Source organism: Zootoca vivipara, chromosome 2, assembly GCF_963506605.1.
Source record: "Zootoca vivipara chromosome 2, rZooViv1.1, whole genome shotgun sequence".
In the NCBI taxonomy this organism is placed as follows: domain Eukaryota; kingdom Metazoa; phylum Chordata; class Lepidosauria; order Squamata; family Lacertidae; genus Zootoca; species Zootoca vivipara.
Window position 1 is genome coordinate 63,946,428 of NC_083277.1, and position 23,573 is coordinate 63,970,000.

Consider the following 23,573-nt stretch of genomic DNA (forward strand, 5'->3'; position numbering starts at 1 on the left):
GGTTACACAAACTTGCCAACCAGCACAGAAGAAGACAGTGGATGTGAGCCTTCCAGCTATTGTGAAGATGAATCTTGTGACACTGGAGAGAGCATCCAACTACTTCTGAACAGCAACAATTACCAGTTCTGTTAAAGGGTAAACAACTGCACCCTACTTGTTGGTTCGATTTCAACTGAAATGTAGTTCTCATGCAGCTATCCCTCTGGGAGCATTGCATACCAGAATGCCAGATGTAACTGGTGGGCTGTAGCCTTGCACTGCATTGGCAGCAGACTTCAAGACATGAAGCATTACACACACACACACACACTACTTGTAACTGGTTTCCAATTTTTATCGAGCTTAGCTTAGAGCATGCAGGAATATTGGGCAGAATCATCATATAAAGTCAGCAGATTGCCATAGCCAAGCACCAGTCTTCATATAAGTGTGCGAGAATGGGGAATGTGAACTTTAAAACCAAGTTTTCTATATCTCGTGTACCTTTCACTGCTCATCCATCAGTATATGAGTTTAAAATGGACTCCTTTCCCCATCTTGACTTCTTCCTGGGAAAGGATACCACCTTGATAAGATTAGTCAAAAGGAAATGGACAGATCCTATCCAATTTGACTCTGGCTCAGGGATTTTGCAATGGTCAGGGTGGGAAAAAAATCACAACCATTCACCATCTGTGAAGTCACATCTCAAGAGGGGAAATTACCTCATCTGGAAGAAAGGTTCTCTCTATTTCTCCAGAGATAAGAGCTTCAAACAAGAAAGTACAATAACAGCAACGCTTTCTCTCACTTAGGATTACCATTGTACCATGTGCTAATCGAGCAAACAAAAATTAAAGCATTAAACTGCGATTTTTTTAGTAGTTATAGCCAATCTATTAGCAAAGCTTTAGATTTAAAACACATTACTAATGAGTGACTTACAGTGCAGTTCTATACATGTCTACGCTGCTGTAATCAAGTTCAATGGGGGCTTACTCCCGGGTAAGTCGATACAGGATTCTAACCTCTCTTGCTCAACTGATTTAAATGACTGCTTTTTGCTTTGGAGACATGAATATGTGAAAATTCAGTGCTGTGACCCTAAACTTGATTAGGATTTCGGTAGGGATCAGAGTGTTCAGCATGGGTGACCTTACCTACAAAGATGAGGTGGTAAATGTTATGTCATTCCCAAATATGAAGGGACTGTGACCGAGCTGTTGAGGATCTCCCTCTCCATTTATAAACCAACCAACCTGAAACATAAGCAACTGCCTCACTGGAAAGTTCTGAGAACTTGTCCACCCCACCCCCCAAGGTCATTAACATTCCCACTACCACCTTCAGAGGACAGGTGGTGTCACAAAAAAGGAAGGGAGGGTATTTTGGCCAAGCCTTAGTCAATATTGTTTGATTGGACCTAGAGATAATTGCAGCCATCATTGTAGCCATATCTTTAATCACTTAACCAGTTTTTATAGTTTTTAGAAACTGGTAATTTTTAAGAATACTTGACAATTTTGGTTAATGCAGAGAAAACACACAAGGCTTAATTCATTCTTACTTGGTAATTCAAATGAAACAAGAAGCCAAAAGGAGCAATAAGCTAGGGACTGTGCCACATTAGGAATAATTTGCAACAGTACTAGAAAGCAAGTTAATAAATCTGTGACAGCAAGCTTTGAAATAATAGAAACTGAATGTGAATGGCTTAGAATGGAACAGATCAACAAGACAGAAAATGACCTAGAATAGTACCTAAAGTCCCACTGATTTTAATGCAAGTGTTAAGAAATTGTGAAATGTTCTCCTGGGTTTTATTAGTGACTGGAACATACCTGTAGCTAATGAAGTCCCTACATTTACTACAGCAAACACAGATCACCATTGCTGGAGGCTTTGTCCTTAGGGACCAACAATATTAGTAAAATTAGAGAAATTAGAAAACAAAGCAAAATTAGAGCTCTCCAATCTTTGCATCTAAAACATCATATATATAAAGGGCATTGGCATTGCAGCAATAAAAAGTAACGTTTGTCGAGGCAAACACTCAACTCAACTGGCTGTAATCAATTGTTTTATTTTTCTGAATTTTATCACTCTTTGGCATTGTTGCTCTGTAGTTTATAACACTGAGATTTTATTGCATTTGTGTTAATATGTAAGCTGCCCTGGGCATTTTACATTGCAGGGTGGCATTAATGTACTAAAATTAATTGTTGCAATGTATTAGTTTTTGGGTTACAAACGGGTAAGCAAATCTCAGGCAATTTTCTATTAAGACTACTGACGTTAGATTTTTTCCCCCTGAAATATGAAAAAAATATTGTTAACCTGCTGCAGAATAGATGGGCAGTCTCATCTAACTCGCATTCTCCAATAAGTCAAGTACTTTCACTAGTTTTGTAACTGTCACAACTGTTTTATGTATTACGGTACTTTGTTCTTTTTACATACACTGCAGTTTTAAAAACTAAAACTAGAAAGGAGCAGCTTCATAATGATTTTCATAATATTTTGCAAGCCACTGATTTGAGTTTTATGTAAAGGTTACTAGCTTTATAAGCAGTTATCTTTGAAGCCTTGTGTAAATGAAAAAGGAGCATCTCTTACTGGATAAGAACTAGCCAGCTAGTTTTCCAGCACAAACTACCACCATTCAGTTGCTGCTAGATTGCTTTTAAATAGTTAACTGCTATGTGTTGACTTTCCAAATGAAACCATTCTTCAAATTACATAAATCAGTATGTTCACATTTAACTGCCATTCAAAATAAAAAAAAATGATTAAGCAAGGTAATTAGAACTCTTTAGTTGTTTACTTTTTTCCTAGGTGACAATACGATTTCTTCTATAAGGGCATTTTTAAATAATAATAATTATTATTACACATTGAGTTTGAGAATAGTTCTGATAGACTCCCCAAAAAACCATGCCTCAGCTAATGTACTGTACGTATGTAAAGTACAGGTTTGTTTAAAGACAAAGCAGGCACACAAATGCCCAATTCTACAAGCTTCTGCACTGACTGAGCATTACCTAAAGCTTTAGGTAACATGTCCCCTTGCTGATACCATCCAGTTAGAACTACTGTATATTCTCTCCTCTCTGGTGTTCGATTAAACTGTTCTCTCTTCTAACTGGACATCAACTACAAAGAAGACCTCTCTTTCTTTCTCTCTCAGCTCTTTCTCAGCCATGAAGCTCACATGGGTGACCTTGAGCCAGCCACTCTTTCATCCTAGCCTATCCCTTAAGAGTTGTTGTGAAAATTAAATGGGCACGGCAAAAGAACCACCCATTCATGCCACCATGTAGACAAGGTGGGGCATAAATGTAATAGTAGTAACACATGTGTTTCCCCCCTGATAATCTATGCCCCACCCCAAGGCTTTAGCCACCCATAACTAAGTTGATAAAGCATCATTATGTAGCTTCTGCAGTGTTCTACACATCTCAATACTCTTGTTTCAACATATGTTTGAAATTAATCTTAACATGATACAGACCTCACAAAACCTTTCCCTTCCACATCTTGGGTAACTATGATCTTGAACTTTGGAGCAGTAGTTCAAGTCACTTTCACAGCCTTAGGGTGCCATACAACAAATTCCACAGTAGGCCAAATAGTTTCACCCTCCAAACACTGGAAGAGATAATTTATTAAAGTTTTCACTGACTGTAAAAGTGTCATTCATAAATTAGCATTTTTAACAGCAAATCACAAGCTTTGCTTGAAAATTCATTATGGTGGTGGTTTGTTTTACAGCACAGTACACACTAGAATCCTTCACAGAAGGAAGTTTTTAAAACCACACCACAAATCTGAATAAAACAGTGGAAACTCTTCCCCCACGTTCCAGAATTTCCTGCTCAGCTATAGTGGAAATCCATTTTCACTTTCCAGATTTATGGATGGGCAAAAGTGAATGGGAATCAGTGGGTAATAATGCAAAGAGTTTACACACCACAGTTTAACGTATTACACAGGAGGAAGAATGCTGGTCTCCTCAAGACAAAGTGTTGGAGTGAATATAACCAGATTAAATTCGCCCAAGTCAGTTTTGTAAATGTTGGAAATGGAACATACATAGTGGTTTGCAAAGAGCCCAGGCAGTAAGTGTTGCACACTTTCCCTAACAGGTATCAGCTGGGGAAATAATAAAAGCATCTCTTGTTGGGTTGTGTTCACTGAATCCCACTACCAATTCACAAATACTCTTTATAATGTTACTAGACATAGCAACAGACAATCTTCTATCAAGTCCATGGATAGGATGTAAAGTGCCTGAAAATCCTCTCCTGATCAATAGTCCAGATGCTTCATCCAAAACACAGAAATCCCTGAAGAACCTTTATAATAACTATGCTAGCCAGGATAATTATAACCTACAGCAGACCAGCTCTTACCTTAATGCACAGAGCCATTAAAAAAACTTCAGATCACGCTGGATTTCAACCACTAAATAAACATAGAAGCTTCTCAGGTAGAGCCAGAATGAGTTAGAGGAGCAGATATGCTCTCACCCCTTCAAACACCGATGGGTGCTGAAAGTCGGCCTAAGTTCAAGTCTTTTCAGAACGGAACGAAGTAGCAGCTGGGGCTCCAAATGCTCATTGATCTATTATGGTCACCTACTTCAGGGTATAATATTGGGAGAGTCACACAAGCTTGTGGCTCCCTGTTGTCTCCTGTTATGATCCCGACACCCAACAACATACACACTTCAAAAAACAGGTTTGATGATGCTCTGCAAATCCATTTCTGCAAATTTCAGGCCACTGGAAACCCTTAGTCTTCTCCCGTACAGCACGCTATCCCAGTGGGCTTAGGGATTCAAGTAGCTCCTGGGGAGGAGAAACCTGCCCCTTTTCAGCTAGCTGGTCTGCAGATCAAAAACCCAATCCAGATTTTAATGGAAGCACACAACTCTTTGGTCAGCATAAGCGGTCAAAGCTGCTCAGGCCTGGGGCGTATCTGAGTGACAGCTGCCCAGAGTATCTGCAGCCTAGCTGTCTTTCCTATGGCTAAGATGACCACCGCAGACCATGTTATTATGCAACACCATCCTCCCCATGGATCTCCTCATCTTCATCCATTTCTGTCTTGATCTGGGCCACACCTAGGCGGTACAAAGTATCCCGGATCACCACCTCACCTGGCTGGCAGCTTTGTACAATCTCATGAATCTGCTTGTTCACAATTTCACGGCTGGAGAGGAAATCCATCAGGCGATTATAAAGATAATAGTGCGTTGCGTTGTCAAAGGTTATAGGCCTCTGACAGACGTTATTCGTTTTGCTGTCATTGATGGCTGCAATGATAGCACCGTAGGGTTCCAGTTCCCGGCAAACGGAGAGGGAACGGTACTGAGCTGTTGCGTCCCCCTGAGTGCTCTGCTCTGTTCCGGTGTGAACTACTCGTCGAGATGCTGATTTGGTGACGGGATGCTGAACGGAATGTTCAGCACTGGTCATATCTACATTGTAGTGTCTGTCAAGAAGTTCTGGGCAAGACACAAACTGATGAAAGAGAAAGGGGGGAAGTTACCTTTCATGTATTAGTATAATGTTTGCAATTTCCTCCTTCAGAAGTGCCTAAGCAACAAGAGAAATCTCTTAAGCAGAGTCAGCATGGTATGATAGGGGCAACTAGATCTGAACCTCTAATTAGTCCAAGATTCTTTGAGTAAATCATACACTATTTCATGCTCAGTTCTGCATCTGTAAAGCAGGAATAATAGTTGACTATTTCCATAGTAAGACAAATGTGGTATGGACCAAACTATGGACAAAGTTATAAATAAAAACCCATGCCAAGCATTTGAAATTGGACATACATATGTATTCATATTTATGTACATAACCCCATCAGTGAGGAAGAGGGGAGGGAGAGAAAAGCCCAAAATTATTGCTTAGAGAAGTAATACCAGTTTGGGGCCTATTTTCCTACAATGAACAATTAGGATAAAAATATTACTGCTATTATTATTGAATTCCTTAGCCGTCCCTCACCGCAAGGTTCCCAGGTTATAGCAATGTTAAAATAAGTTTAACACATATTGGGCTTTCTCATTCTTACCCATTTACATGGCCTATTCGTTGCCTAACTAAAAACAAATGAATTCTAAAAACATGTAACACAGAGAACCATTTCCCATTGAAATGTGTTGCTTAAGTCAACACATACTGAGCTGGACAAAGGGGAGTAGGAGCTAAAAAGGAAGGCAGAAGACTGCAGAGGTAACTCAATCGTAGAAGTTTAACATCCATACTGTCTGATCAGAGCAATTATATTGCTCTAAATTAGACGTTAATGAAGTTGCAGTAGGCAAAATAATATCAGAAAGATAGCATATGCCTTAGGAAGTTGTAGCTCATGTTATCTGAAAAACAACCCCTGACAATTCAGAGTCCCCATCACCTTAGCACCTTCTCTTAAAGTAGCCTCTTAAGAAGACAAACTTGCCCTTGATGATCTCACTAGCTTTGAAAACAGTGCACCATGCAAGGCAACTAACCTTTAATGGCTCCATGGGGTCAGAGAAGCAGCCCTGGTTCCTCCCCCACATCTGAGCAGTCAAGTCAGGATAACAGATATCTGCACACAATGCCACAGAGGAGGCCAAGTCTACCACATAGACTGGTGGCCAGTGGCGTGAAGAGGCCAGGAGGTCCACATGGTCCCGGGGGCTTTCCCCCCTCACAATGTATTTAGAGCCACACACAACCTGGGGAGATAAAAAGTGTAACTGATTTGGTACAACCATTGGAAGATAAGCAAGCATGTCTCAGGTTCCACCCTATGCTGCCCTGATAACTTAAGCCTCTCTTCAAACAAACAAATTGAATTCTAGTATAGAGGAAGATTCAGTTTAAGTTTCTCTATAGGGTGACGGTCAAGAAAAGAGCATGGACTGTCCTGACACCATGTTCCAGAGCACGTTCCCTGATCCAGAGACATAGGGATAAGCTGTGGTTTGTTGCAAAGGGAAGTAGCTGAAGCAATCTTGGATCTGCATGCTCCTCCTTCTTCTTGGGGAACCATAAGGAGGAGTTCAAACCATGTTATGACACAGGCTTATTTAAACTAACTAGTGCAATTTTTAATCCTTCTCACCTGGTGTGGACAGACTTTGTAGACTTTCCCTCCAGTAAAGTGTGCTGGGGGCTGACTGACCTGTGTCCCATTCTGTACAAAATCATACAGAGCCAGAAGAGAAAGACACAGCTGCTCCTACGAAATATGCCACAGAGAAAAATCAGCATGAGAGAGACAAAACAGAAAGACAAAATGTGGTGTAGTTATAAGTTCATGTAAACCCCAGACTCTCTGGTTTTATTTTTTCATAAAATACCCTATTCCCACCACAGCCTCATATTTTTAATGATATTTTCTCAAATAGATGTTACCATATTACCGCCCCCCCCCCCCCGAAGTATTTTCAACTTGGGAAAACATTTGGGTGTTTTTTTATTTAAATACATTTTATTCCGATTTTCCAAATTCAACAAATTAACAAAACCAATCTTTTATACAAAATCTTATATTCACATCTTTTACCTTGCTCCGCCGAGCTATGACTTCCCCCCCTCCCTTCATGCGGTTTTCTTGTTAATTCCCTTTTTTGCAGTTCCTTTTTTAACATATTGGTCAATTCGTAAGGTTTATTTTAATCCTGCGAGAGTTTTTAATGATCTACAGTTTTTCTCCATATAGTCCACATATTTACTCCAGTCCTTTTGAAACCTTGTCTCCCCCTGGTCACGAATCTTGCATGTCAATCTAGCAAGTTCAGCATAGTCCATCATTTTTATCTGCCACTCCACAATTGTAGGTAATTCCTGTAGTTTCCATTTTTGGGCTAACAAAGTCCTAGCCGCGGTTGTTGCATACATAAACAGTGTTTGATCTTCTTTTCTAATCTCTCCTCCTATTATTCCTAACAAAAATGCTTCTGGTTTTTTTGGGAAGGTATATCTAAACATCTTTTTCAATTCATTATATAAACTTTCCCAAAATCTTTTAACTTTTTCGCATGTCCACCACATATGATAAAATTCACCATCTTTCTCTTTACATTTCCAGCAACTTTTATCACTCATTCTATACATTTTAGCTAACTTAACTGGAGTTAAATACCATCTGTACATCATCTTATATACATTTTCTTTCAAGGCAGTACATGCTGTAAATCTTAAAGTTTGATTCCATAGTTTCAACCACGCATCATATTCAATATTATGCCCCAAATCTTTTGCCCATTTAATCATCACTTCTTTTGTCAACTCATCATTTGGGTGTTTTTTTAAGCACACACATTACGTACTTTCTTTTTAACAATATCCAATATAAGAATTTTCCTTATTTAATCATTTCATGTAATTATTTTCCTTATTAATTATTAATTTATTATTATTAATACTACTACTAATTAAATTTGTATGCCACCCTATACCCACAGGTCTCAGGGCAGATACAGCATAAAATCACAATACAAAAACACAAAATATATTATAAACATAAAAACAAAAACAACCCAATAACCACCACCACCCCATATTAAAAGGGCATTGGGTGTCACTTAGCCAAAGGCTTGGTTTAGGAGGAACATTGTCACCTGGTGCCTAAGGGTTTACAGTATAATGAAGACTCCAGATGAACCTCCCTGGGGAGAGTATTCCACAAATGGGGAGCCACTGCAGAAAAGGCCCGTTCTTGTGTTGCCACCCTCCAGCCTTCTCATGGAGGAGGCACATGAAGAAGGGCCTCAGAAGAATGTTTTGAGATAAGCTTATAAACTATGTCTGTATCGGCCTTCACCAGCCTGGTGCCCTCCAGATGTTTTGGACTACAACTCCCATCAGCCCTAGCCAGCACCATTGTAGTCAAAAACATCTGGAGGACACCAGGCCGGTGAACGCTGGTCTGTATAATGCCAAAAAGAGAGGCTTCCCTTGATAATACAACAATAATACCATGAAGCTTCAAAATGAATTGCACAGTATTATCACCAAGCCATTTACTTTTCCAAACATACTGAAGTGATACTATATGCTGTTTCCCCCCTCTGTACCTGAATCCCAAGAGGACACAGAAACAGCACACACTTCAAAAGCCAGGAATTGCTATGTGCTTACAGAAAACCTCCATTACCTTTGAGTCCTCTGCCTCCCAGGGAACGCTGCACTGGGTCAAGAAATTCTGCAATTCTTCCTCACTATATGAGCCAATCTGCTCCATTTTACAGGTTTCGTCCTGAATCAGCCTCACTAGAACACTTGCATTACCTAAAGAGCAAGGTGTAATTCTCACTTAGAAGAGAACATTTTAATTAATTCTACAAACTACAAAACAGTCCTTGCCTTGCACCAGAATGCAGTAAGCTAAATCACTTCACAAATTCTGTATTCCTAGAATGACAGACATCAGGCATCTAAGCTGAGCGCCAGAAGTTGGCAAGATGAAACTGAGGGCAAGAGACTTTTTTCTAAAAGGTCTTCCCAAGTGGTGTGGTGCTCCATAGAAAAAAATGATAATGTTTAAAACATTCCTTAATGTGGTCAACATGAAGCTTCCGCATGCGTGCCAACCTAAGGGTATTCCAGAGGATGTTGTACCAATGCGCATAGGCTCTATGGGCACAAAACAGGATAGAAAGCGTAAAAAAAAAGTATTGCTTCCTTATGGCAGCTCACCGTGGAAAATTATTTTTTCCAGCAGTGTTCATACAGAGCTGGCAACATTCTACTCAACCCTTGCCAATTCCATCAGCCTAAAAGCACACATTCTCAAGGCTAAACTTACTGCCTTAGTGCTCAGTTCTTAAGTATAAAGCTACTATTCCAGAGAAACAAGTTACCTGGCATTATATGTGCTTCAAGGTTCTTCTCTCTCTCCGTGTTGACAACCACGGTGCCCCTCATCAGTGGTGGGAAGAAGGGAGAGATGATAGAGGCATCAAACTTTGTGATTGGGATGCTGGAGGGGAATGCCACCTGCTCTATCACTTCCGTCTCCATGGTGGACCAAAAGTCTTCCACGTTTACTTCACTAGACGCCAAGAATTCTGGCCAAGTAAACTAGCATTGGAAGAAGAGGGAAAGAAAAAGATCAACCAATAACTTATTTTTAAGACAATTATATGCCCTATTCAACTCTACACACAGAAATCAATTCTTCTTTCCGCTTTGAATTTCACAGTATCATTAGCTCTGGGTTGTCCCAGTACTCCCCACTCCCTTCTCAGAACTTCAGGAAGAGGTTTGCGGAAGAGAACGCCCTGAGAAATTTTACTGAGTTTTTCTCACTTTCGTACTTTGGAACAAACAAGGATATAAATTGACCCTGTACATAGTAGCACTACAAACAAATACTACGAGGAGCAGAATGCAAGGCATAACTGGAGCGTGTGACGCATGCCTAAGATAATCTACCTCGATATTTTTCAGCAGCAAAACATTTTCCACATTCCTCTGGGCTATTTCAACTTTGGGTGCGATGCCACAGACTCCACAGATCATATCATTGTAGTCTCGGACAGTGAGGCACTCAAAGGCCCAATAGCCGTTACATAGCAGTTCCTCGAGCTGAGTGAGTTCCTCGGTGCTCAGGTTTCTCTCTAGGGATAAAAAGAGAACCATTTAACTAGTCAGGAAGCCTCAGACAATCGCCATCCCTAAGAATGGGATTTTGTGGGAAGGACAATAGAATAAATGGTAATAGGACTTTCCCCCTTTTCCACATTCTATTGCATAAAGAAGAATGTTTGCACTGACACAACAGTCAGTCACAACGGCTGGGAAACCATGGCCGAGCAAAAAGAAAGTCAGCTTCATTCAGTATCTTTCACATTCTATTCTTGGAAAAGCAGAAGAAAAAGTACCCAATGATCAAGTGAAGGCAACTTTACACTGGCAGCAAATCCCTTTCCAAAGATGTCAGACAATCCTGCTGGGTAGGTTCTGTAGTCTCATCTTCTGCATATTTTGGGACACAGGAAAAGCATTCATTCATGGTCTTTCAGCCGACATCATACCAGCAGGCCCTTTTGCCTATAGTCCTGTGTAGCTAAAATACTAATCTCTCTTACAAAGCCCTCCATTCCATAATAGTCAGCTGATTAAATAAAGCATCCAGGTAATCTGCTAAAATAGTCCTGGATTAGCCACTGTTTTCTCAAGGATTGACTCAACAGTCACAACTGCTGAGTAGATTTCTGAATGAATTAACAGGCGTTGTCACAAACTCATCAAATAAAGTGGAGCGGAATTTGAAAAGAGCTGGTTGGAAAAAGCCAATTACTTTAAACCCCCTCACAGAAAAAAACATCCTATTTCCAAGCAAACTAAGGGTGCAAAGCTGTTGGGAAAGAAAAGAGAAAGAGAAATATCAATACCGGTCTGTTCCTGCACAGATTCCAAGATGCTGCTGACTGCCACTTTAGGATCCTCTCCGAGTTTAATATGATTTCTTATTGTAAACAGAAGGTCCAGGCTCACCAAAAGCTTGTTGCCCACATTAAACAAGCCTACAATTGAAAACAAAAACAAAGACAGCTCTTACTATGGATTTAGACATTCAGAAGATAGCTCAGATCCCAAGTTCAGAAACTCTGTTCACATTCAAGCACACAGCGCAACCTCGTGAAGAAGAAACACATGAAAACCACAACAGAAGAACAGAATGCACATGTCACACTTTTATACACCTCCCTTTGAAGCTTAGGGCTCCCATATACTAGTTTATTGATACAGTTTCTTACCGGTGTATATATCATTGAAGCTGTGGAGGGCCAAGCACTGCACATTCACGCACACCTTGAGCTGAGCAGTGACTACCTGCAGCCGATTAGCTGTCAACAACCAGCACTCTTGAGGACCCGCAAGAGAACTATGACAATAGATGGAAAGGAAATTGTTTTCAATTTAAGAAATGCCAGGAAAGACAGAAGTAGGATCAAACGCTTAGCTGAAAGTAGTTACCTTGCTTAACCCCTTCCTGGAAATCTAAACACAGCCTAAAACACAGGTTATCTCCAATTGGGGGGGGGCACCCTGATGGTGTGTTTGAAGTGTATTTTGTGGTTTCATATTTTGATTTTATTCTGTGAACTGCCATGAGACCTCCAGGTACAGGGCGGAATATAAATTCAATGAGTAAATAATAATAAATCTATATAATATTTGTTTATTCACAAGCAATTATTTTATACCACTGAATATAATAAAATCTCTAAGTAGTTTGCCAATAAAAAGACAACAGTAAATATTTTCTTAGATTCAGTCTAAAAACAAAAACACAAATGTATGTCACAGATAAAACTCAGCATAAAAAAGAAGAAAAACTGCAGGCAGATTTGTCTGCTTCTTTCTCATATTTCTTAGTACATAATCTGTAAATAGAACAAACGAGCTAGAATCCACAGAAGCAATGCCTCTTTAGACGGCACCTCCACCCTACTATGGGTACATAGATGCAGAAAATCTGGATGTTCAAATCACACTTCATTTTCTCAAGGAAAAAGAGAGAGAAGGAAATATAATTCTAGTTTCGGGGCCTGCGGTATGTCTGGAGAAAGTGACACACAGACATAGCATAGCGGCCAATAGCCTTACCAGTCCTGGCAGACTAGCTTGTCCAAGTGATTTGATTTGTCAGTTTTGTTCACTACCAATGAGGCACGTGTGACTAAAATGTAAATGCTACACTTTACTTAAGATTTGAAATGCATGAACTGGTCCTGACAGCAAGGAGAATTTTCTTTTAAAGAGCAATCCCTCTAGAATAGGAGCAGGGAACCTGTGGCCTCCAGGTATTGCTCAGTCAGAAACACCCCCCCCCCCACACACACACACACAAACCTCAGCCATAGACTGACTGGAGCTGGGAGTACAGTGACATTTGGAGACACCCCACCACCACCTGCTTGAGAAGAATGGCAATCAATGCAATTCTTCACTCACTTTGGTCCTCCTTTGAACAAAGGGCTGCTACAGAGAAGGCACTGGGATGATGGAAACTCGTAATAGTTTGACCAAGAGGTCTGCTCAATGGTGACCGTCTCCTCATTCATATTGGATAGAATGAGCCGCGAACTATTGAGTTCATGAATCAGTGCAAAAACATCAGCCAGCTCCGATTCGTTCTCCGGTATCTGTATTACTTTGCGAAGAAGCTGTAAGGTGGACTGACGCTGGACTTCTTTTTGGGACTGAATTAGAGGCTCACTGGTGTTCAGCACATCTGCAGGGGTAGAGGTGACCTCCTAGAAATAAAGATTCATTTTGATTATCTGCCAAGATGTTTGTGCAAATGTGCAAAATAGTCTTCCATTATTAACCTGCCGCCTGCTAACTACAGAAGGTCTAAGAAGTGCAGCTTCAAATTTCAATTTAAATTCAATCCAATAACCTTTATTAGGGATAACAGACCAATGTTTTTCGAACATATTCTATTAAAATATTTAAAATATGGACTCAACAAATAAGACCAATATTAATTAAATCATTAACTCTAGAATTCAATACTAATACATAAAAAAGATTAAAACTTCTCTTAATAAACCTTAGTTAAAACAACAATTGATATAAATGATATAACAGTTTTATAATGCTGCATTACTATTTAACTAAGATCCCTAATCCTCTTTATGATAGCTTAATCTTTCTATAGGGACTGAACTTAAAAATTCGGCTACAAATTTAGTACATCAAGGAATTGGAAATTAAGTACATCAAGGAACACTAGGGGGCTCTTTAGGATAGTAAAACAAAACACATTTTGCTTTAGTGAATTTACACCACAACAGTGTGTCAATCTGCAGTATTAAAGTTGAAGGGCAGATGGAAAGAGGTGAAGAGACAACTACAATGAAAACTTAATTAAAAGGGGAACAGTTCAGAGTTTTCTCTTAAAAGACCAATGCAGAATCACAGATAATTACACAGCCCAGCATTTTAACCATGGTTAAAGGTTCAGGAATGTGCCACAATATAAGACAGTCCTTTCCAACACCCTCCATTATTGCATGCAAATTGTACCATCTGATTATATCAATGGTAAGAGTTAGCTCATCACGTTAGCTGATTGTAGAGTCCTCTGCTAACCAAGATTTGTAGCCAGCTTCAAACCCTGATTAAGAGCACACCCTCAAAGTAGTTTGCCAACTATGGCTAACAGTGCCAATAAAATCCTGAACCGTGGTTAACTCTTAACCAGAAGAGATAATTCATGAATGAGAGGGGAGGAGCTGGGATCGGAGCATGTGATCCCAGCACCCACCCACAAACCCTTCACCAAGGTTACAGTTGCAGCAAAGCAACAGCACAGAGCACAAAGATTTTAAAGAAAATGCAGATAGCATAACGGATACTAGAAGCTGCCAAGAGTGGCTGGGGAAACCCAGTCAGAAGGGCGGGGTACAAATAATAATATATTATTATTATTTCCCCTTGAATTATTTTTCAGATTTTTCCCCAACCCCCTGAAAGTCTCCCAAGAATTCTTGCCTCTGCCCTACCACACAGCCTTTTAATAGGAAACAAGTCTTACTTTTTATATAGCATAAAAACCAAAAATAAAAACCCACAGCAGCCAAGGAATTCATCTTCCCAAAATTAAGTCTACTTTTCTCTCTCTTTATACAGCACTGAAAAGTAAACCAGAATGGTATCAAGAACTAATAGTTATAACATGTGGCCTCTAAACACATTTGTCATACAACCCAACCAGATAATTTTACTAAGAAACAAGTCCCACCACATTCAAAACCACAGGCCAATAGGAAAGAGATTTCTAGCGTAGATTTCTAGGAGTTTTTTTTTTTTAAAAAAGCAGCCACAACTCACCAGGGATTTTGCTGTTTTCTCAGCCCTGTCTTTGGCAAGATTGTAGCCACAACTGGGACAGATCCTTGGTTTATGCCGATTGGTGTATACGTAACTGCAAGAAGGATTCTTACATTTCCCTCTGCCACGTGAAGTGGCCAACCCCAAGTCCTAGAAAGAAAGACAGACCAAATATTTATCCAATCTGCTTTACACGTACCAGGAGGATACTAGACCTACAGAACTTGCTACACGACCCACTTTCCCGGAACACATAAAAATCAGCAATGGCATTAGTCACCACACCAACAGAGGATTGGAGGATTGGCCAGAGGATTGGAGAAGATCAGTCTACATCCCAATTCCAAAGAAGGGCAGTGCCAAAGAATGCTGCAACTACCGCACAATTGCGCTCATTTCACACGCTAGCAAGGTTATGCTTAAAATTCTACAAGGCAGGCTTAGGCAGTATGTGGACCGAGAACTCCCAGAAGTGCAAGCTGGATTTCGAAAGGGCAGAGGAACCAGAGACCAAATAGCAAACATGCGCTGGATTATGGAGAAAGCTAGAGAGTTCCAGAAAAACGTCTACTTCTGCTTCATTGACTATGCAAAAGCCTTTGACTGTGTCGACCACAGCAAACTATGGCAAGTTCTTAAAGAAATGGGAGTGCCTGATCACCTCATCTGTCTCCTGAGAAATCTCTATGTGGGACAAGAAGCTACAGTTAGAACTGGATATGGAACAACTGATTGGTTCAAAATTGGGAAAGGAGTACGACAAGGTTGTATATTGTCTCCCTGCTTATTTAACTTATATGCAGAATTCATCATGCGAAAGGCTGGACTAGATGAATCCCAAGCCGGAATTAAGATTGCCGGAAGAAATATCAACAACCTCAGATATGCAGATGACACAACCTTGATGGCAGAAAGCGAGGAGGAATTAAAGAACCTTTTAATGAGGGTGAAAGAGGAGAGCGCAAAATATGGTCTGAAGCTCAACATCAAAAAAACCAAGATCATGGCCACTGGTCCCATCACCTCCTGGCAAATAGAAGGGGAAGAAATGGAGGCAGTGAGAGATTTTACTTTCTTGGGCTCCTTGATCACTGCAGATGGTGACAGCAGTCACGAAATTAAAAGACGCCTGCTTCTTGGGAGAAAAGCAATGACAAACCTAGACAGCATCTTAAAAAGCAGAGACATCACCTTGCCGACAAAGGTCCGTATAGTTAAAGCTATGGTTTTCCCAGTAGTGATGTATGGAAGTGAGAGTTGGACCATAAAGAAGGCTGATCGCCGAAGAATTGATGCTTTTGAATTATGGTGCTGGAGGAGACTCTTGAGAGTCCCATGGACTGCAAGAAGATCAAACCTATCCATTCTTAAGGAAATCAGCCCTGAGTGCTCCCTGGAAGGACAGATCGTGAAGCTGAGGCTCCAATACTTTGGCCACCTCATGAGAAGAGAAGAATCCTTGGAAAAGACCCTGATGTTGGGAAAGATTGAGGGCACTAGGAGAAGGGGACGACAGAGGACAAGATGGTTGGACAGTGTTCTCGAAGCTACGAACATGAGTTTGACCAAACTGCGGGAGGCAGTGCAAGACAGGAGTGCCTGGCGTGCTCTGGTCCATGGGGTCACGAAGAGTCGGACACGACTAAACGACTAAACAACAACAACACCACACCAACAACCACAGAATACTGTTTGCTTCAGTATTAACAAAAATTATCACAAGCATTTAGCTAGATGGTGTTCAAGCAAACATATAATAGGGTTAGGGTTGGATGCTAGTTTTGATGAAGGGGAAAACAGAAGCAGAATTCCATTAAGATGTCATGGAAAACCATGTTCAAAAGAGATTAACGTCAAGTAAGATAACCTGTACACTTTCCATTTCAGTGCACCACTATGAACCACCAGCTGGTGAGAAGTGAAACCCACACATGCTCTCTGACTAGAAGCTGTGATGTTTCAGGGCAAATCAAACTGCAAATGCTTATGAATGGAAAGGGAGGTAGAAGCTGACCTAGAAACCAGTTCATAAGGGGCTGTGCAGTTCAAAGCATGGGCAACACCACCTTGTGCTTTCAGTAGAAGTCAGCTAAAAATCAGTACCAGTTAAGAAAGTTTATACAACTAAACCAGCCTCAGTTCTTAGCCAGTTCCTGAAATAAGAAGCTTCAAAACTTTGAAGTGCTTTGAAAGACAATATCAAAGATGATAACCACAGCAAAACTGTGGCCTACTTTTTAAAACAGACAAGGGGTTCTCATTTGAGGAAAATCATGCACCTGGCAACAGAAAGCAAAAATAAATAAAGCCACATACAGCGGTACCTCGGGTTACAGACGCTTCAGATTACAGATGCTTCAGATTACAGACTCTGCTAACCCAGAAATAGTACCTCAGGTTAAGAACTTTGCTTCAGGATGAGAACAGAAACCGTGTGGCGGCGGTGCAGTGGCAGCGGGAGGCCCCATTAGCTAAAGTGGCACCTCAGTTTAAGAACAGTTTCAGGTTAAGAACGGACCTCTGAAACGAATTAAGTTCTTAACCTGAAGTACCACTGTATTGCATTCTCCTAAGGTGTTGCAGAGTCAAAGGATTCTCACCAAGGTTACAGTGCAGCTGTACTTATAGGAAGGGAATACATCTGGTTTGACCTCCACCACTTTGACGTGAGATGCTGAGCTGTCTGTGCTGCCACGGAGCTTTCAATGGAGATCAAGGAGGCAAGAGAAAAATAAGACTCAAGTCATATGCATTGTTGGAAATTCTACTAGGCTGCCATCTGTACCTGACATACTTCTGAATATTTCCCTACACATATCACCAGGATACCAGTCTCTACTTTACAGCAGAGCCCTCCCAAGGCAGCTTATATACCAAAACAAAACATGAAACATCTCACGCCAATAAAAGCAAACCATTCATATGTTTTACTATTCATTTTCACCTTTATGTAAATATATAGAGCAAGTTGCTGTCTGAAGGCCAGTTTGTACTATGCATGGCCTGTAAATGCAATGCACAGGAGCAGCCTAAAACTTGCAGACCTTAGCATTTCTCCAAAATTAAGCCTAACATTCCCAGAGGTTATTGACTGCACAAATTGTGAACAAAGGCTGAAAACATATGCTTTAGCTCAAGTAGGCCCAGCTCATATAACTGTCTGCCACAGAATTGGGGTGGATGGATTATGTGAGCAGAGTTTATGAAGTCTACACCCAAATCTTACAGTTCATACAACACATGGTGAGAAGGTTGCAAGCAAAGCCAAGTCTTGTTCCCAGCACGAACTGACCTTGAAACGACTTCACTAGTAATAGAACAGGCCACAATACTCAATATATATATATATACTGAAATTTCTCCTAGAGACCATAATAGTGTAGAAGGTCAGACCAGGATGGGGAAAGGCCAGATCAAACCCCCACTCTGCACTCTGGTCCAAACACATCCCCTCAGTCAAGCTACCTTGTTGTGAGGATAAAATGGAGGGGTGGGGACTATGTATACAGTCTGTGATTCTTAGAGGAAGGGTGGGATTAAAGTGCATAATAGATAAATAAAGCAATTAAAAAGATTACACAGTATCACACATGCTACTGAGTATTTTTATTTTATTTTAAGAAGCATTTGCAAAGTATAATGCAAGAAGCATTTCCAAGCTCCTGAAGTTCATGCTCATGGCCCAATGAACTGAAATTTGTAGGCCAGAGCCTGATGTTTGCAGGATAAGCCACACTAAAGAGTTATGTAAACTAATCCCTCCACCACTTTACATGAAAAAAACTGAATTCTGTAACATGCTAACAATTACATTCCTAGACAATAGAAGAGCATGAATTTAGGCAAAAAACACCATTACCTTGTGCTTTTCAATGATGGGTGGTTGCAGAGGAGACTGGCCCAGCTGCTTCAGAGTGCTAGGCTTCAGTCCTGAGATTCTTACACAGGAGTTTTTTTCTTAAATAAAAAACAAGCATGGAACGTTTAACATATGTGAACAACACACATCAAGATTTTGCATTTTACACTGACTGGTCTAGCAAATGCAATGTGGGATGTGGTGTAGCAAAATCACTTCTAAAACTCAAAGAGACCAAAGCACAGATTTGCAGGCTTTCTTTTCTTACAAGCATTTGCGAAAGTGACAGTCCTGGAAACATAAAACTGCTTCGATGGGAACTCACGACCCAAGCCTTCTCGTCATTCAGTGGCACTCACAGTCACACCCCGCCAGCATAATTCTAGGTACAACAATTCAAGTCCTGCCATTCAGAAAGCACTGTTTCCCTCACCACACACAAACAGGAACCCTTGTTTTACCATTGTTTGTAAATGGCTGCCTGCAAGCGGGCTGCTCTGTGTTGGTTTCTCTCGCCACACTGACAGGGGCAGGCAAAATTGCCCTCGTGGGTCTTGCTGCGGCCAGTAAGGAAGGCTTGGGCTTTGCTTTGCTCTTCTGCTCCTGCCCTTTGGGTGCAGTGCCAAGAGCTTCAGCTCTGAAAAGAGAAGAAATGCAGTTGAGAATTCCACAGTTCAGCTATGCCAGCAGCAGTCACAACCTGCTTGAGAAGCAAGGTGGCTGCCTTGTAATTTATATGAGGCTTGCCATCTGTCAAAAAAGAGACACTAAAATATAGATAGCATTGACTCAAAGGTGTCAATACAAGCGTGCTTAAAGAGCTACTCTGAAAAGCCCAGAAGGCAAAAATGTCCTTGGAGCGCACCAAGAAAATCATTTGGAGCCAAAAGTGTAATTAGCAGTGCAAGACATGCCAATGTCTACGGTATATTTAACACAAAATCGACTTACCCTGTTGGATGTTTTGTGGCAGAAGCTGGATTTGAAGGGGAGCTGGCAGCACTCACTACCTCCACCAATGTCTGTGCCTCCAGCCCTTCGTTCTCCCTGTCCTTCTGTTCTAATAAAGGCTCCGCCTGTACAATGCCCTCTTGAAGTTGAATAACAGCCGTTGTGTTTCCTTGCTCCTTTGGCTGCATGTTGTTTGCAAGGATGTGAGCCTCCGAGATGATCACTTCTTCCCATTCTGTTTCCTGCACCTGCTGCCCAGAAGGGGCAGCATTCAGAAGCTGAGTAACAGCTTCAGAGCTCTCCAGCATAGATTTGGAGGCACTGTCGTGAACCACAGCCTGTCCCAAGGCTAATGGCTGCTGACTTTTTTTGGGCCCCAATGTCTTTATAGGTACACCAGAAGTTGGCTCAGTTTTGCCTTTAGGCTGCTTCTCCTGAAATGCAAAGCACATTCCAAGTCAGCATCACATATATTTCATATTGCATTAAAATCCATTCAGTAAACAATAACTGGCAGGCATGGAGAATGAAAACGTGAAATTCTCCAGGGCTGAAAATGTGAAATAAATATCAATTCGTCAGATGATGTGAGACCATGTAAAAAATAAAAATAAAATTCTTTGAGAAATTCAGCTAATTTTTAATAGGCTTATTTACTTTAAAAAACACCCTGTGGGACAACAGGAAATACACACTGATTCCTGATTTCATCAGGCACTAATGCCTTGGGCTTTAATTTGGATTGTAGATTAGATATTTTTATGTGCATTTAATAGGTCAAAAGAAGGGATATAAAATATTTGAATAAATAACTAAATAAGAATGGTTGATCTAGTATCATTCTTCACCTTCATTTAACTGTGCCAAGCTGGAGCAGGAGGGGAGCAGCTCAGGTTTTTAATCACAGCAGTTCAAAAACAAACTTAATTTTTAAAAAGGAGTTAGAGCAGAAAGCAATGGCTGATTTGAGTTTATTAGACCCAACTCAGCCTGAGATAGAAAAAGGACACCCCAAATATGTTTTCCACTTGTAGAATTATGAAAGAAATTGCTTTGAGTATTTTTGACAGTATGGAGTCAACCCTCCCCACATTCTTCTTGCCAACAACAATGGCTCTGAAGAGTCACCATTTCAATAAAGAAACCATTCCATAGCATCACTTACTTTACGCATTAAAAGCCAAGAATAAACACAAAAAGTGAGGTGCAAGGTCACATTTCCTACAATCAGGAAACATACCTTTGGGATCCATTTGCCTCCCAGAAAGTTCCCACACATTGGACATTTGGGTGGCTTGTGTCTGGTCACATATGTGAATGTACAGCCAGGGTTGGTGCAATTCCCATGCCCTCTGCGGGTGTAGGTAGTTGTCTGAAGTGAGAGGGTATGGATTATTTTACCAGAACGACATCACAATTGGAAGTTTCCTTCCTGTCATTATGTACAGTATATTCAAACATCATTAAAAGACTGCATCACGACAGTAGCATAGAATCACTCTCATTACTTCGCTCGGATCCTTGTTCTGCATGGCAACTAGAGCAGATCATTTTACCCAGTTATCAGGTTGATAAGCCAGCAATACTGCCATTTTCACTTTTGACGATACTAAAATGCTGAAGAGTAACTTTACAAACAACCCCCCAGCTCACATTCTGTAATTCACACAAAACAGTTGTCAAAAGTGAGCATGGTCACAGACAAAAAGCACACACAGAGGCATACTCACAGACAGACATACACCCACAAGTGTTCTAACCTCACCAGCAATGAAGGTTGTGTTTTTTTATTGGGTTTTTTAAAAGAATTGTAGCCTTCTATTGGAGAAGGCCTTTTTCAAGCCAAATTATGGCATGAGTGGCATTTCCGGAGGAGTCACAGGTAAGGAGGGCAGGATTAACCCTCACCACCTCATGTATTAAGGGACCCAGGTGGCACTGTGGTTAAACCACTGAGCCTAGGGCTTGCTGATCAGAAGGTTGGCGGTTCGAATCCCTGTGACAGGGTGAGCTCCCGTTGCTTGGTCCCAGCTCCTGCCAACCTAGCAGTTCGAAAGCACGTCAAAATGCAAGTAGATAAATAGGAACCGCTACAGCGGGAAGGTAAACGGCGTTTCCATGTGCTGCTCTGGTTTGCCAGAAGCGGCTTTGTCATGATGGCCACATGACCGGAAGCTATACGCCAGCTCCCTCGGCCAATAATGCGAGATGAGCGCGCAACCCCAGAGTCGGTCACGACTGGACCTAATGGTCAGGGGTCCCTTTACCTTTACCTCATGTATTATATGTTGCATATATGCAAAGGTTTTGGGATAAACCCTAGGTGCAGGGGTTTTCCCCCCGCCATGGGCTGGTCCACCATCCCTCAAACCATGTAGAGGGCAGGACTAGATTTTTTGGGGAAAGAAGAAGAATGAATTCCTATTTGTGGGGACAAATAACCCCAAGATGCATTTTAAATAAAAGGACACATTCTACTCATGCAAAAACACGCTGATTCTCGGACCATCTGCGGGCTGGATTGAGAAGCTGATTGGGCCGCATCCAGCCCCCGGGCCTTAGGTTGCCTACCCCTGCCCTAGCATCTCCTGCAAAAGGACTGGAAAACCCAAAGAACTGAAAATCCAGAGGAACAGTAATATTCTAAAAGATTGATCATTTGATTCAGTATAAGACAGTGGCTTAGTATGTTCTAGACCTAACTAAAAGCAATACATGAAAAATGAAGAGCCTTTCCAAGAGAGATGGCATCAGCACTTCCTTTACTGACCAGTTTGATTGATGTTGGATTTTCCAAAGCAGAATGGGCTGGCAGAGGTAGCATAATGAACTGAGCAGTAGGCGTTGACGAATTACTTTCTTCTCTGTCCTACAAGAGAAGAGAGAAGCAGGTTGTGTGTGTTTTCTATGTTCTAGCAATTTTACTGCACGTCCTCCCAGCCCCATTAATATAAAATTTACAAAACACCAGGGCAGTGGTAGTTAAGACCTACAGATGCAGCCATCTTGATCTGTTCAATAAGCTACAGGACTGGATAAATTTTGTTTTGCAATTATTCAACAGAGTGACCAGCAACAAGAATAAGGCTGAAATCTAGGCAAATTACATTAGGTATCTGTCCCATTGAACCAGCGGAATTTATTTCCCAGTAAAAATGCACTGGATCACCCAGTAAGGAAAGCCAAGAGGAAAAAACTTTCAAAAGCTTTACTTACTCTTCTGGTCACCACAGCTACAACAGAGAGACCCTCTGAAGACTGTGGCTGGGCCACAGCAATGCCTCCATTGGAGGCATCCGAACTGTTTACCAGGGTCTCTTCAATAACCACGCTAGCTGCTTGATAGGGATAGCCATCGCTTACTTCCAAAGAGGCTTCATCCAGGAGAATATCTCCAGCCCCTTTGTGTGTAGCAGGACTGACATAATGAGACAAGATCTCCGATGCAACGACTTCTTCAATTGTGTCCGACTGAACAAATGAGGCTGGGTCTTCTGAAACCCCTTCAATGGCAATGCACTGCTCAGAAATGCCAATGTGGCTGGAATCTACAGAGAGGATGTTCTGCACGGTGCTGTGGGAAACACCTGTGACATTGGTAGAAGCTGTCAGTCCTTCTGATGCTGTTTGGCCCTGGGTGACGCAGAGTTCCAAGTGCTTGCTTCTCTCCTCCTGAAGAGAGCCTTTGGGGATAATTATGTAATCTGAACGCGGGAGGATTTTACGGAAACCTGGAATGTCTGGAACCACAGCAGTCAGGGAAGACAACTTTGAGTTCTGTGGAAAAGGGCAAACAAGGGGCATGAGGACACATCAGTTTGTTTGCTGTTTGTCTACCCTGCTGTAAACTGTTCTTTTACTGTAAACAAGACAAGAGTTCTCTCAAGCACTCAAAGAGTTTGGATTATTTCTGAAACAAACTTAGTTTT

General features: G+C 41.2%; 2 protein-coding genes across 4 annotated transcripts in view; one reads left to right on the plus strand and one right to left on the minus strand.

The window, feature by feature from the left end:
- The window catches only part of CSF1R (colony stimulating factor 1 receptor), a 39,514-nt gene extending 36,734 nt beyond the window's left edge, over positions 1–2,780 (plus strand). The window contains exon 21 of the mRNA XM_035105654.2: positions 1–2,780. Coding sequence (XP_034961545.2) covers positions 1–135 — 135 coding nt within the window. The 3' untranslated portion in view covers positions 136–2,780.
- Positions 2,293–23,573, minus strand: part of HMGXB3 (HMG-box containing 3) — a 26,253-nt gene continuing 4,972 nt past the window's right edge. The window contains exons 3-20 of one of the 3 annotated variants that reach the window (XM_060271639.1): positions 22,861–23,421; positions 22,415–22,513; positions 20,885–21,016; positions 19,645–20,078; positions 19,155–19,330; positions 18,694–18,791; positions 17,435–17,533; positions 14,835–14,984; positions 12,951–13,252; positions 11,750–11,877; positions 11,384–11,515; positions 10,422–10,606; positions 9,848–10,067; positions 9,142–9,275; positions 7,105–7,221; positions 6,506–6,715; positions 5,144–5,507; positions 2,293–3,630 (exon numbers count right to left, since the gene is read on the minus strand). In XM_060271639.1, the coding sequence (XP_060127622.1) occupies positions 3,617–3,630; positions 5,144–5,507; positions 6,506–6,715; positions 7,105–7,221; positions 9,142–9,275; positions 9,848–10,067; positions 10,422–10,606; positions 11,384–11,515; positions 11,750–11,877; positions 12,951–13,252; positions 14,835–14,984; positions 17,435–17,533; positions 18,694–18,791; positions 19,155–19,330; positions 19,645–20,078; positions 20,885–21,016; positions 22,415–22,513; positions 22,861–23,421 (3,555 nt within the window). In that variant the 3' untranslated portion in view covers positions 2,293–3,616. Of the gene's footprint in view, positions 5,508–6,505; positions 6,716–7,104; positions 7,222–9,141; positions 9,276–9,847; positions 10,068–10,421; positions 10,607–11,383; positions 11,516–11,749; positions 11,878–12,950; positions 13,253–14,834; positions 14,985–17,434; positions 17,534–18,693; positions 18,792–19,154; positions 19,331–19,644; positions 20,079–20,884; positions 21,017–22,414; positions 22,514–22,860; positions 23,422–23,573 lie in introns of all 3 variants that reach the window. The other 2 variants (XM_035105649.2, XM_060271640.1) reach the window with 2 other exon arrangements.